We start from the raw sequence: 13,737 nt of genomic DNA, 5'->3' as shown, positions 1-13,737 counted from the left end.
ATCTAATGCGACCAAAGGGAAATGGAGATATGCAAGCAGCAAAGCGAGACTGAAATGCGCCACCTACCCCTGATCTCAATATATGGTTATGTGGGCGGTAGACAGATTTAAGTGATATGGGCGTTAGAGTGAAAATTTTAGGCGCCACAGGTCTGGGCGGTTTGTGGCCGTGGCATACTAATAAATTTCAGTTAAAATTTTTTATCTTGCATATAAATTGTGGGCGCCACAGATTTGGGCGGTTTGTGGGCGTTAGAGTGGGCGAGGCATATTAGCGTAACAAACTTGCGATCCGTACAAGGCTACGGAATTTAAATCTGAGATCCCATTTCTTTATCTTTGATAGTTTCCGAGATAACCACGATTTCGTCGGATTTTGGTAATATTTAATTCGAAATTCAGAACTATTTAAAAAAATGTATTTCCAAGCGTAGGAGGTTTTATGTTAAAAAACACCAAATATATAATTTTTAAAATATAGATATATATAGTTGTCCGATCCAGCTGGTTCCGACTTATATACTACCCGCAAAAGAAATAAGACTTTCACTGCGTTGCAAACTTCTGACTGAAATCATAATACCCTCTGCAAGGGTATACAAATAAATATTTGACTTTAACATTCTAATTAAGCTGAAAGATTAGAATCGGGCTTTAGTGATTTGTTCTTTTAAAAGTATATGCGTTAGAAAGATACGGGTGCAAATCGCTAATCTGCTTTAGCGGAAAGTGAACATTCAAATAAATTTATTATTTCTCTATATGATTTTAGGTGATATGTGTTTTAACGAGAGATATTCATTCTGTCTTGACAGCTGTTTTAAGAAAAAATTATGTATTTTAATAACAAATGTCAATTCAATTCGAATAAAAATAAATGATCAATGGAAAACGAGAATCCCGGCTATCCCAGACTCGCCTTAAATTGCAACAGCGATCGTCACTTTACAAATTTCATATAATTGTAGTCGGTTTATCTTATCTAGCCCCCAATTTATTTACAATAATATTATTAAAAATTCGCGTACTTTGTTTGTAAGATAATTTTGACTAAAAGGGTGGAGCAAACATTAAACAAAATTTGTCAGAGCAAAGATTTATGGAAAACCAAGTCAAATAAATATATAAAGGTATTTACAAGATTTTTAGCAACGGTTCTTGATACTATGTGCTTTTTTCTTTTGCGCCTTATGAAAGTGGTACCCTCATATTTCCAACAGTACATAGTAGGGTATTGTACCATTTTTCAAGGATATGAAGTTTTTTTCTGTATTTATTGACACTATATCGTTTGTTCTTTCTTTTCTTCATCCAATAAAAAAAAACAAATATTTTTTTGCTTGATTTTTGAACAACTTAATTTGTTCAATTTAAACGCAGAACTTAAGTAGACATTTGTTTTAAGTGTACAGTTAAATTTGTATTCCATTACGGTACATTTTCAACTTTTCCAGATGAAAAAAATTATGAATTTTCAAAAGTGATCAACTTATTTATTGCTTAATATATGTTGGCAACTTTCTGCTTTTAAACTTTTAAAACTATTGATTTTTGAAAAAGTGTCATTTAAAACTCAATCGTTCGTCACAATACCCTACACTCCAATCTTATCTGTTTATAGAGGTATCTCTACATGCGATAGATCAAATCACATTTTTGTGTTTCCTTTTACGTACAAATTTTCAGAGATTGTCCCATATTTATTTATAAATTTATTTGATGCAAGGCTTTCGAAGAACGTCAAAGCTTTCCTTCATAGAATTTGTAAACGACATAAAGACGAGATGTCAATCAACAAGAACTGGAATTCGTCGGTTCGGACCGATATTTCTGTTTGTTTTTGATTAGGTATTGGAGGTTCGCACACGCTTACTTTTTTCTACCTTCGATAAGACTAGACAATATAGTTTGCATCCAAAGTACTGTAATTAATCAGTCCTGAAGGAAGAACGCTATAGTTCGACTATCAGATACCCGTTACTCAGCTAAATGGAGATATGCAAGCAGCAAAGCTAGATTAAAATGCGCCACCAACCGGCGGTAGACAGATTTAAGCGTTATGGGCGTTTGAGTGGGCGTGGCAAATTTTTTTTTGGATCAATCGATAGGATGTAGGAGCCACAGTTTTGGGCGGTTTGTGGGCGTTAGAGTGGGCGTGGCACTCTGCTGAAACAAACTTGCGCTGCGTAAGTAGCTCAGGAATCTGCACGCCAAATCTGAATAGCCTAGCTCTTATAGTTTCCGAGATCTCCGGACAGACAGACAGACGGACAGACGGACATGGCTAGATCGACTCGGCTAGTGATCCTGATCAAGAATATATATACTTTATGAGGTCGGAAACGCTTCCTTCTGTCTGTCCGACGAATCTAGTATACCCTTTTACTCTACGAGTAACGGGTATAATAATAAACATAATTAACATCAAAAACACCTCTGGAGTCGTAAAAGAATTGCGTATACGTTAATAGTTAGACTTCTCAATTGCGTTGCTATCGTTTGAAATATTTAAAAGAGTAAACAGCTTTAACAACAAATTCTATATAAAATAGTTTGCAAGAACTGCAGCACTTTAGCCTATGCATACAACTCTTTTGTTAAGGGTTTTCAATGGGAATACCAACTGTCGGTCAACTCGAGAAGAATTTCCATTCATAACATTCACCGTGAAGAATAATGAACCCTTGATTTGAAAGTTTAAAGTGTCGGTTAAAGGGTTCAAGAATGGGATCCAAAGTGTCTAAAGCAGACGGTAACACCGGCGATAGACCACAAAGAAGAAATAGAAAAGGTCTACAACGTGTTGTGCCTGATCGCTTTACCCTTGTTGTTCCTGACTATCCTTCGAGGACTTCAAATGTATAATAGCTAGAGAAAATCGTGGCTGTCACAACCAATTGGCCTGAGAGGAGCCGGCAATAAAACTAAAAGTTATACACAAAGCGATTTACAATTAAAAACAATAAACAAAAACAAAAGAATAAGAGTATCTTAATCCATCCGCTAACAACAAAGTGAACCTGCAAGTGCAACCTGAGGCATGCCAAGTCGTCAACTAGACAACCGCAAACTTAACATCAGAAGCGAATTTTAAGATGAAACTAAAAATAAAAAATTAAATATTTAAAAATGACTTAATTTATTTTGTATTTCCGGCGGCAGCAGAATTGTCCGTTTTTTCCATTTTCTGGTTTGTTGCCGTTGTGGCGTTCATCTAGATGTACGTGTTGATCCGGTATATACCATTCTCCAATCGCAAAGAGATGCCTCTTCTTAGTTTTTTTAGGGCCAGTATCTCGAGTGCCGGCATAACATTTCTCGAACAGAAAAAGTCCCTGCTAAGCAATTTTGACTTTCTCGAGCCAAATGATAGCTATTTTCAAACGGCTTGTCATAAAAATTTAAAAAAAAAACACAAATTCGAAATTAATTGGAATAGTCGACCCAAAGTTGCCCCAAAATTCTATTTCTTTTTAAATTTTTTCTTTTGCCATATCTTTGTTGTAAATGTTGCGAAAGTGGTTTTAAAATGTGCTACTCATAATCTTAAGGGATACCCGCAAAGGACTGAATCTAATTTTTTATAAAATTTATCCTTCTTTACCAAGTCTCTCAAAATTTTTCCCTAATCCTCGCTGGCGCAAGAAAATAACCAAAGACGTTAAGTGTGCCCGCATACTAAAAAAAATACCACTAACAATATATCCGTGCGTATGTGTGTATATATGCTTTTGTAGCTGATGGTACTACCTACTGATATCATTTTGCTACAAATATTTAACATTTCCTTCAAGGAGCCAAACTAATCGCAAGTTATAAACAAGCTTTGTTATTCTCAAGTTGAAATTACACTCCTATTGTTAAACAAATATAAATGTTTAAACAAATAGATTCGCACACACCCGTCTCATACATCCAAGTAAAATTTTAATGAAAGGTAGAATACTGAAAACAAGATCAGTGCGTGTGTGTGTATACACAGAAAAAAATATTGATATGAAATGACAGTCAATTCTGCATTGTTTCATATCAATAAAAAGCCGATAATATTAATGCCGCATTGATATTTTGAACATATAAATTTGATATTTTTCGAGAATATCAATTATATTTTTTTCGATTTTTTAATGTATAACTTTTTAACATAAAAAAATGAACTTTTTGTTCATCAAAATGGTCTTTTTCAATTTTGTTCATATAAAAATGATATTCGTCAAAATTATATTTTTGCATGTGTACACTAAAAATAAAACAAGGAAGAACGCTATAGTCGAGTACCTCGACTATCAGATACCCGTTACTCAGCTAATGGGACCAAAGGGAAATGGAGATATGCATGCAGCAAAGCGAGATTCAAATGCGCCACCTACCCGTGATCTCAATATATGGTTATGTGGGCGGTAGACAGATTTTTGAATCAGTTGATAGGTATTGACGAGACCAATACATTTTAGCTAAAAATATTTATCTAGCATGAAAATTGTGGGCGCCACAGGTTTGGTCGGTTTGTGGGCGTTAGAGTGGGCGTGGCAATCTTTTTTTAATCAATCGGTAGGTACTGGGGAGACTAATAAGTTTCAGTTAAAACTGGCGCTGCGTACAAGGCTACGGAGTTTAAATCTGAGATCCCATCAAAGATAGAAACTTTGATAGTTTCCGAGATATCCGCTTTTATATTTACGATTTTTTGAAGTTTGTGGTCGTTAAAGTGGGCATGGCAAACTTTTTTTTGGGTCAATCGATAGGTATTGATGAGAACAATACATTTTAGTTAAAATTTTTATTCTAGCATCAAAACTGTAGGAAACAAATTTGCGCTGCGCAGGAATCTCAGGAATCTGCATGCTTAATCGCAGTATTGTAGCTCCTATAGTTTCCGAAATCTCAGCGTTCATACGGACAGACGGTCAGACGGACATGGCTAGATCGACTCGGCTAGTGATCCTGGTCAAGAATTTTTAGCTGAAATGTATTGGTCTCGACAAAACCTATCGATTGGTCCAAAAAAAAATTTGCCACGCCCACTCTAACGCCCATAACGCTTAAATCTGTATACCGCCGGTAGGTGGCGCATTTTAATCTCGCTTTGCTACTTGCATATCTCTATTTAGCTGAGTAACGGGTATCTGATAGTCGAGGTACTCGACTATAGCGTTCTTCCTTGTTTTTATATGTATAACTTAATAACTTAATTTTACCGTTGGACATGGTGATAACAATATTTTTTTATTAAAAACTATAATAAAATATAAGAACAAAAACATACATCAACAAAAAAAAAGGAAAAGAATCGCGCTGGGAGTCGAAACTGCTTCCCATCGATATTTAATTAAACGCTTTAGCCGTCATCTGCCTTACGGATGCAGAATTGCGGCCGCTTACAAGATCTGAAATTGAATATTTCTCCCTTTCGAGCTGAAGTCGATATGACGATAGCGCGACACTTGATATTTTGTGAGATAGTTTGATATGATTTTATATAAATTACAAATATACTGTTTTAAATACCAAGTGCTGTATTTTTTTTTTGAATATAATTTAAAATAAGAAAAATACTAACTTGTCAACTCACATCTGTGACGTCACGTCAAAGATTTTAAATAATTGTTGTCACTTTCTCTTATCGTGCCTACAATGAGTTTTCGATTATATTATAATCGCGTAATTTGTTCGTTAGATAATTTTGACGAAAAAAGTGGAGGAAAAAGTAAAAAAAAAAAGCTATTCAATTTATATGTGTTTCACCAATACTAGAGCAAAGATTTGTGGAAGAACAATTCAGATAAATATATAAGAACTGAAGGATAATTTTTTTAAGTCAATTCAATTTGTATTTCATTTCTGTATATTTTTAACCCTTCTTGAAGAAAAAATGAATAATTTTCACATCTGCATAGAGTTTTAGTGTGTATTAATCAGTTGTCATACTATCCTACAACTTTAAAAAGTAAAAAAATTGTTGCTTTACGCTAAGAGCTCCGCTTGAATTTTAACATCGAGCTTTCACAGTGATATGCTCAATAGATGTTAGCAAATTCCGGCTTTTAAACATTTTAAAAACAATAATTTTTAGAAAAGTGACAAAACTTAATCCTTACATCCTCGATATTTTGTGAATTTTTTCTGTGTATAAGACATGGCTAGATCGACTCGGCTAGTGATCTTGATCAAGAATATATATTCTTTATGGTGTCGGAAACGCTTCCTTCTGCCTGTTACATACTTTCAGACGAATCTAGTATACCCTTTTACTCTACAAGTAACGGGTATAATAAGTGGAATGTTCAACAAATGCGTGGACCCGTCCGGCAGGATGTCCATGTAAGGGCGAAGTCCCACTGGGCATGTTCCTTTGCAGTGCGATTCTAAAGTGGACCTCCTCCTCCAGCACTTCATCTATTCTGCGGATTCGCCCTGTTGTGGAATAGCTTTCTGTTGGCGAAGTCCCACAATAATGGGCAACAGCTTAAATTAGGCATCTTTTTTCATCTGCACTGACATCCTGCTGGCGTTTTTTTTCGATTTTACACCGCCGTCAAAGATTAAATTTCTTATTTTTTGGGCCGCGGCTAACGGCGTTCATCGAAATTCACTCGCATAATCTAGCATTTATTCTGGTCTTTCCTTAGCTCATCTCAGTACCGCGCTGAAAAACAGACCCGACGAAAAGCGTTAGCCTCGTATTTGCCTCTCGCTCACTCCTGTGGCAAAGCTTTAGAATGTTTCGAAAGGCCGAAGAGAGGGAATTTCGGTAGCGGTTTTATGTAAAAGTTCTCCTTAAATTGATTGGTTTTCTTTCAGAAATTGTTCTTTCTTTTTTTCTTTCTTAATTTAAGAATATGTAGAGGATCTATATTAATATAATCCTGAAAGCACGATATCAGTGCTGTTTGGTCATCTCACTGTTTGTTTTGTTTTCTATGGTCGTTGCGATGCCGACTGTCGAAAGCTGCGAGCAGGGGCGTAGCACAGCTGATAATCGCTAATAAATTACCCCCTACAAGTCGGCAAGCAACGATCATACAACAAAATACCAGATTAAAAAACTACTAGATTACCATAAAATACTAACTCTAGATACCAATGTAATAGGGAAGATCTGAAACAAGCGAGTTGGTAACATTGTTGAATAGAAAAAGCTCTTGAAATAAACGCACAATTTACATAGATGACGGCTAGGCAATGTTTTAAATAAAACCAGTGGATTCGCGAAGTTGCATATTTACTCCTGCTTCCTGAGCAAACATTGGCGCCCCCGGGTGGACTCACTGGTTCTTGGCCGTCTTCTAAACTTCGGATTTGCGTATTGTTATAAGTTGGCAAATCACCAAGAGTTATATAACAAGTGCACGCGGCCAATTCGCGTTACGCAACAAATGCATCGGCATCGCACATTGGGTGCATGGTCCAAGTTGGAGACGCATTTACGCGCCCGTGCAACTTTAATTTCATCTTTCGTTGTTGGAGCGCCCGCACAGCCGGAGCGCAGTACCCACGTACATCTCGGCGTAGAGGGAGCGCACATCGGCTGCGTCCATCTCCTCGCCACATTCTCGTCGGCACCCATAGAGAGGTGCAATAGAACGTCGTCTTTCGTCGCTGGAGCACCCGGAGAGGGGTGAGCCCCATACATCATCGTAGAGGGAGCGCACATCGGCTGCGTCCCTAACCTCCATTTCGTCACAGGAGAGCATCAGCGGGCTTCAACCTAACCTTGTCGGAAACACCGAGAAGTACAGCGATCCGTATTGTATATGGTAAAGTGGCCTACGTAAATATATGCAAACTTTATTTCCAACACTTGCACAAACACATATCATAATTCACTTGGCTTTCAGTCACATACACACACAAAGGCCCACCCAACATATACACACACACACATTCGGTCTTGCTTAATCTGCCTGGCCCCAATCTTCGCGCGCTCTTTGGTTGTGTCGGTCTTTTCGCCTTCCTTGCTCCAATCGCGCATAGCCTGGCTGAGGATTTAGTACGGTGGGACAGTGCAGACATTCGATCGCTACCAGCAGCATTGCATTGGCATTTGCTTGTTAGAAACAATCTAAAAACGGGAAGTTGCTAGTCACAATGGGTGGAAGTCGGAAACGTTTTGGCAGAACTCCCTCAGCGGAGGACGACACAAACGAATTGCTGGAACAGCTTGAGCGGAATAAGAATCATATAATTAGAATTGAGGCCACAGTTCGTGGTCAAGTAACTCCCCCTAATGCGTGCGAAATGGAATGTCGTTTAGGTATTTTAAATGGATACATCGAAAAGGCGTTCGAGTTGCAACAACAATTAGAAGCAATTAATACCGAATTAGCATGTAGAGAGGAGTTAGAAGAATTATGTGTATCCGCAAAGGCATTATTAATGTCAAATTGTAACCGGACCGAAGGAGAAAGAAATCATTCTACCTTCGCAAATAACAGTAGTTTAAACTCTTCAGCAAGTCACAGCAGATTACTACCACAAATGAAACTCCCAAAATTCGACGGCAACTATGCCGAGTTCAAAAATTTTATAGGTTTATTTAACAGCTTAGTTCACGATGACGAATCTCTATCAAATGTTGAAAAGTTTAATCATCTGTTATCCTGTTTAGAGAAGGAAGCCTTAGGAACAGTAAAGGCTTACCAGATCACAGAAGCAAATTACGCAAAGGCCCATGCGGCCTTGGTCAGGGTTTATGATAATCCGTGCCTAATATACTTTAAAAGTATTTCTCGATTGTTTGAAATCCCAACAATGCAAGCGCCATCCGCCTCGGCGTTGCGATCCCTTATCGACACTGTAACTGCTATATATGAATCTCTTCTCTCGCTCGGCAACGAGAAAACTTTCGCCAACGCAATGATAATTCACATCGTCATGTCTAGAGTAGATCCCAAAACGCGGTCGCGATGGGAAGAGCACCTTAGTTACGATTCTATTCCGTTATGGAAAGATTGCTCAGAGGCGCATAATAAACGATACCAACACTTAGCGGCTGAGGAATCCACGACAGGCAGAAAAGCTCCCAAACAGGGACAGCTAGGGAACAAGCCCAGATATAGCAAAGCGGCATTAGCAGTTTCCCGACCTGTCGAAGAACTTAAGTCTAAATGTTGCTTCTGCAAGTCAGACAGCCATTTCATTCAGAGTTGTACATCTTACGCTAATATCTCGGTAGAAGCTCTGTTCAAGTTCGCAAAGAATGCACCACTTTGCATCAATTGTCTACGCAGAGGACATAGTGTCGCAACATGCCAGTCATCTCGTTGTCGAATTTGTACGAAGGCTCATCACACACTTCTGCATCGGTTTACCTCAACCTCCCAAGTACCGTCGAGCAATCAATTGTCATCGCCTATTGACAATCAGGTAGCCCAACAGTCACTAAGTGCCTCGATTAGTCAGCCTATGCCGCAAAAGGTAGATCACGTCTTACTTGCAACGGCCCTTGTCGAGGTTCAAAGTCAGTCAGGAGCCAAGCTGTGCGCTAGGATTTTGCTAGACTCAGGGTCACAGGTTAATTTTATAACGGAGGAATTAGTAAATAATCTGCAATTAAAACGATACCGGCATGAGGCTAAATTCTCAGGCATTGGGAATTCCGCGTGTTCAGCTAGCTTCGCAGTCCAGACGACAATTGGGTCGCGATTAAACTCCTTCGAAGCGGCAGTTGAATGCATAATTTTACCGTCAATCTCAGGGTATCGTCCAGAAGCAACCGCAATATCTTCCGATTGGATTCGTAATGATATCTCCTTAGCAGACCCTTACTTTTACAAGCCCAAACGCGTCGACATGCTGATCGGCGCTGAGTTGTTTTTCGACCTGCTTAGGGAAGGACAAATACGGTACAAGCACTCAGGTCCAACTCTACAAAATACTGTCTTTGGCTGGGTAGCGTCAGGGCCCTACAAAGAAAATCCGCCCGCACGATGTATCTCATACTCCACTCTAGTAGCTACTGAGGACAACAATTTGGATCACACGCTAAGGAAGTTCTGGGAAATTGAAAGAATACCCGATTTAACAAAATCGCAGCTCTATACCCCTGATCAAGTGTTGAGTGAAAAATCGTTTGCTAGCACCGTCTCGCGTGACTCTACAGGAAAATTTGTAGTTAGCCTGCCTTTCAAATCGAGTCCTTCGTGTCTCGGTTCCTCGTATGAAACTGCACGACGTCGGTTTTTGTCCTTAGAACGGCGTATGAAAGGGAACCCAACAAATCATTCGTTGTATATCCAGTTTATGAAGGAATACTTAGCTCTCGGTCACATGGAGGCTACAGATAATAGGATACCCAACGAGCCTCATTATTTTATACCGCATCAGTGCGTTCTCAGACCTGAAAGCTCTTCAACTAAATTAAGAGTCGTATTCGACGCGTCATGCAAAACCACTTCCCAAATTTCATTGAATGAAATTCTCTTGGTAGGGCCAACAATTCAGCCTTGCCTGTATGCCACGCTGCTTAAATTCCGATTCCATAAATTTGCTATGTCGGCAGACATTACTAAAATGTACAGACAAGTGGTATTAGATGAGACCCATAGAAAGTTTCAGTTAATTGTATGGCGTGAGAACCCGCAAGACCCTCTACAAATTTATCGGCTTAACACCGTTACGTATGGTACGGCAAGTGCTCCTTTCCTTGCAATACGGTGTTTGAAGCAGCTTAGCGAGATCTACTCCGAATCTCTTCCCTTAGCTTCACAGGCTCTAGCCAATGATTTTTACGTCGATGACTTGTTAACAGGGGCCGATTCCATTCGTGAGTTAAGGAAATTGCGAGGGGAAATCACAGAGATTTTAGATTCCGCAGGGTTCGTCTTGGCTAAGTGGGCGTCGAATTGTACCCCCAACGAACGACAGGTCGCCGAGCCAGAAGTCCTTATTGGAGAAGACGCCGATACGAAAACTTTGGGTCTCACTTGGAGTCCAAAACAGGATACGTTCAAATTCAACGCCCAGAATCTACAGCTTGAAGACCCACCCACAAAGCGATCCATGCTTTCATTTGCAGCACGGCTGTTCGATCCGTTAGGACTCATTTGCCCTATCGTTACCCTTGCTCTGGTCGCTACAAATTGGATGGGACGACGAAATACCCGCCGACGTACTGCATCATTGGAAGACGGTGTCATCTTGCTTTACAGATTTAGAAACGTTAAACATCCCTCGGCATGTCGGAACTCAGTTTGGCGGCACTTATCAAATCCACGGATTTGCGGACGCGTCAACAGATGCTTACGGTTGTTGTCTGTACGTAAGGTCAGTGACCTCAGAGGGAATAAAAGTTAGGTTGCTAACAGCCAAATCCAGGGTAGCACCGATCAATAGACTTAGTATTCCACGACTAGAACTCTGTGCGGCTCACCTCTTAGCGAAGTTATGGAGTGATGTGCAAACGCTTAATCTTTACCGCGTCGAGCAGGTTACTATGTGGTCGGATTCTGAAGTTGTTCTCTTCTGGTTGCGCACTCATCTGTCAAAACTTAAAACATTCGTCGCAAATAGGGTTTCGGCTATTCACGAACTGGCTCCAACTGCAGTCTGGCGACACGTCCCGACTAACTTCAATCCAGCGGACCTACCCTCTCGAGGGACTACGGTCAAAGATCTCGATACGACGCTATGGTTTGAAGGCCCTTCGTTTTTGTCCATGGACTCGACTCATTGGCCAGTTAATCAGCACTTGGCTGACACGCCCCTCGAAAGCCAACTCGAAATGAAACCGCCAGTAATCGCCCATACGGTTGCTGTCGTCTCAAATCATCCGCTGCTACAATTAGTTGAAAATTCTTCTTCCTATGTGAAGGTTGTGAGAATTCCAACATTTATCTTTCGTTTTGTTTACGGCAGGGCCTGGAAATTGTGGAACGACCACGTCCTATCAGCCACCGAGCTTAGTTTTTCGTTCTCTTATATCGCGCAGGCTGTTCAGCGTGAATCGTTTGCAGACGAATTCAATAAATTAAAGAAAAATTTGCCATTACCCAGTTCTTACCAAAAACTTAGCCCATTTATCAGCAACGAAACTTTCGGAACCCGTACTTTAACATTGGTGCGGGTGGGCGGTCGACTAGCGCACGCGGATCTAAAACCCAGTGCCAAATTCCCAATATTAATGCCTAAAGGGAATCGTTTTGTCAAATTGTACATCGAGCACCTGCACTATGCTAATTGCCATGCAGGACCACGAGCCCTAGTCGGCCTGCTTCGGCAGACAATTTGGTTGATCAATGCACGACGCGAGTGCAGTGCTGTTGTGCGCCGATGCACGCACTGTTTCCGGTATAAGCCACGGTTAATGTCGCAAATAATGGGAAACCTGCCTCTTGACCGTGTCAGAATCAGTCGACCCTTTAGAATAAGCGGAGTCGATCTCTTCGGTCCAATCCGAGTGTCGCTAGGAGTGCGGGGCAAGGCAGCGTTAAAAATGTATGTCGCAGTATTCATATGTTTTTCAACGAAAGCGGTTCACCTAGAACTATTGAAGGATCTCACTTCTAACTCATTTATCCTCTGTCTCAGCAGATTTGTTGGGCGGCGCGGCCCGCTCGATCGACTGTACTGCGACAATGCAACCAATTTTGTTGGTTCCTCACGGCTGCTTCAGGAGATGGCCTCCGATGTCCGCAGCACACTGGGAACGTACGGCGTCCATCACCAGGTTGAGTTCGTCTTCATTCCGCCCCGGTCGCCTTATTTCGGGGGCCTATGGGAGGCCGCCGTCAAGTCCGCCAAACACCTCTTTTTGAGGGCCGTCGGAAACGCCTTGCTGAAGGAGGACGAAGTCCAGACGATCCTGGTTGAAGTGGAAGCAGTGCTTAACTCGCGTCCGCTAGTAGCTGACAGCAGCAACCCTAACGACGGAGAGGCTATTACTCCAGCCCACTTTCTGGTAGGCACCACGCTCGCTGCTCTACCCCCAGGATCGGCACCTCCTCATCCGGACGACGACCTAACTCATCTACAACGCTGGCAGCTTATATCAGCCATCAAGCGACGGTTTTGGCGAGACTGGTCCCGTGACTACATAGCTGGGCTGCAGCAAAGAGTTAAGTGGACAAAGGAATCGGCCAACCTTCTACCAGGAACCATCGTCGTCATCAAAGAGGACAATTTACCGCCCCAGCAGTGGCTGCTCGGCAGAGTCACCGAAGTAACGCACGGATCGGATGGCAAGGTGCGCGTTGCTCTAGTAAAAACCAAGCAAGGCGTATACAAACGCTCAGTACATCATCTGGCACCTCTTCCCATTAATTGAAGGCCTACAGCGCTTCAACGCGGGCGATGTTTGGTCATCTCACTGTTTGTTTTGTTTTCTATGGTCGTTGCGATGTCGACTGTCGAAAGCTGCGAGCAGGGGCGTAGCACAGCTGATAATCGCTAATAAATTACCCCCTACAAGTCGGCAAGCAACGATCATACAACAAAATACCAGATTAAAAAACTACTAGATTACCATAAAATACTAACTCTAGATACCAATGTAATAGGGAAGATCTGAAACAAGCGAGTTGGTAACATTGTTGAATAGAAAAAGCTTTGAAATAAACGCACAATTTACATAGATGACGGCTAAGCAATGTTTTAAATAAAACCAGTGGATTCGCGAAGTTGCATATTTACTCCTGCTTCCTGAGCAAACAAGTGCCTTTGTGTGTATTTATGCATTTCTAGCAGACGGGGGAAACGAGATTCGTTTAAAATCAAATTCTTTTTTCTATATATACTTTA

At 40.8% G+C, this 13,737-nt stretch overlaps 2 protein-coding genes across 3 annotated transcripts in view; one reads left to right on the top strand and one right to left on the bottom strand.

Annotated features, from left to right (window-relative positions):
- The window catches only part of uex (metal transporter uex), a 202,432-nt gene that overhangs the window by 153,234 nt on the left and 35,461 nt on the right, over nt 1-13,737 (bottom strand). The window lies entirely within an intron of this gene.
- Nucleotides 7,642-13,556, top strand: LOC118879224 (uncharacterized). The gene is made up of 2 exons (XM_070998315.1): nt 7,642-7,757; nt 12,529-13,556. Exon 2 carries the CDS (start codon nt 12,617-12,619, stop codon nt 13,262-13,264), a length of 648 nt encoding a protein of 215 aa, XP_070854416.1. The 5' UTR covers nt 7,642-7,757; nt 12,529-12,616; the 3' UTR covers nt 13,265-13,556.

This window comes from Drosophila suzukii (assembly GCF_043229965.1).
Source record: "Drosophila suzukii chromosome 2 unlocalized genomic scaffold, CBGP_Dsuzu_IsoJpt1.0 scf_2c, whole genome shotgun sequence".
Lineage (NCBI taxonomy): Eukaryota > Metazoa > Arthropoda > Insecta > Diptera > Drosophilidae > Drosophila > Drosophila suzukii.
The sequence above is the reverse complement of the archived record's forward strand: the minus strand, read 5'-3'. Positions and strand labels throughout refer to the sequence as shown.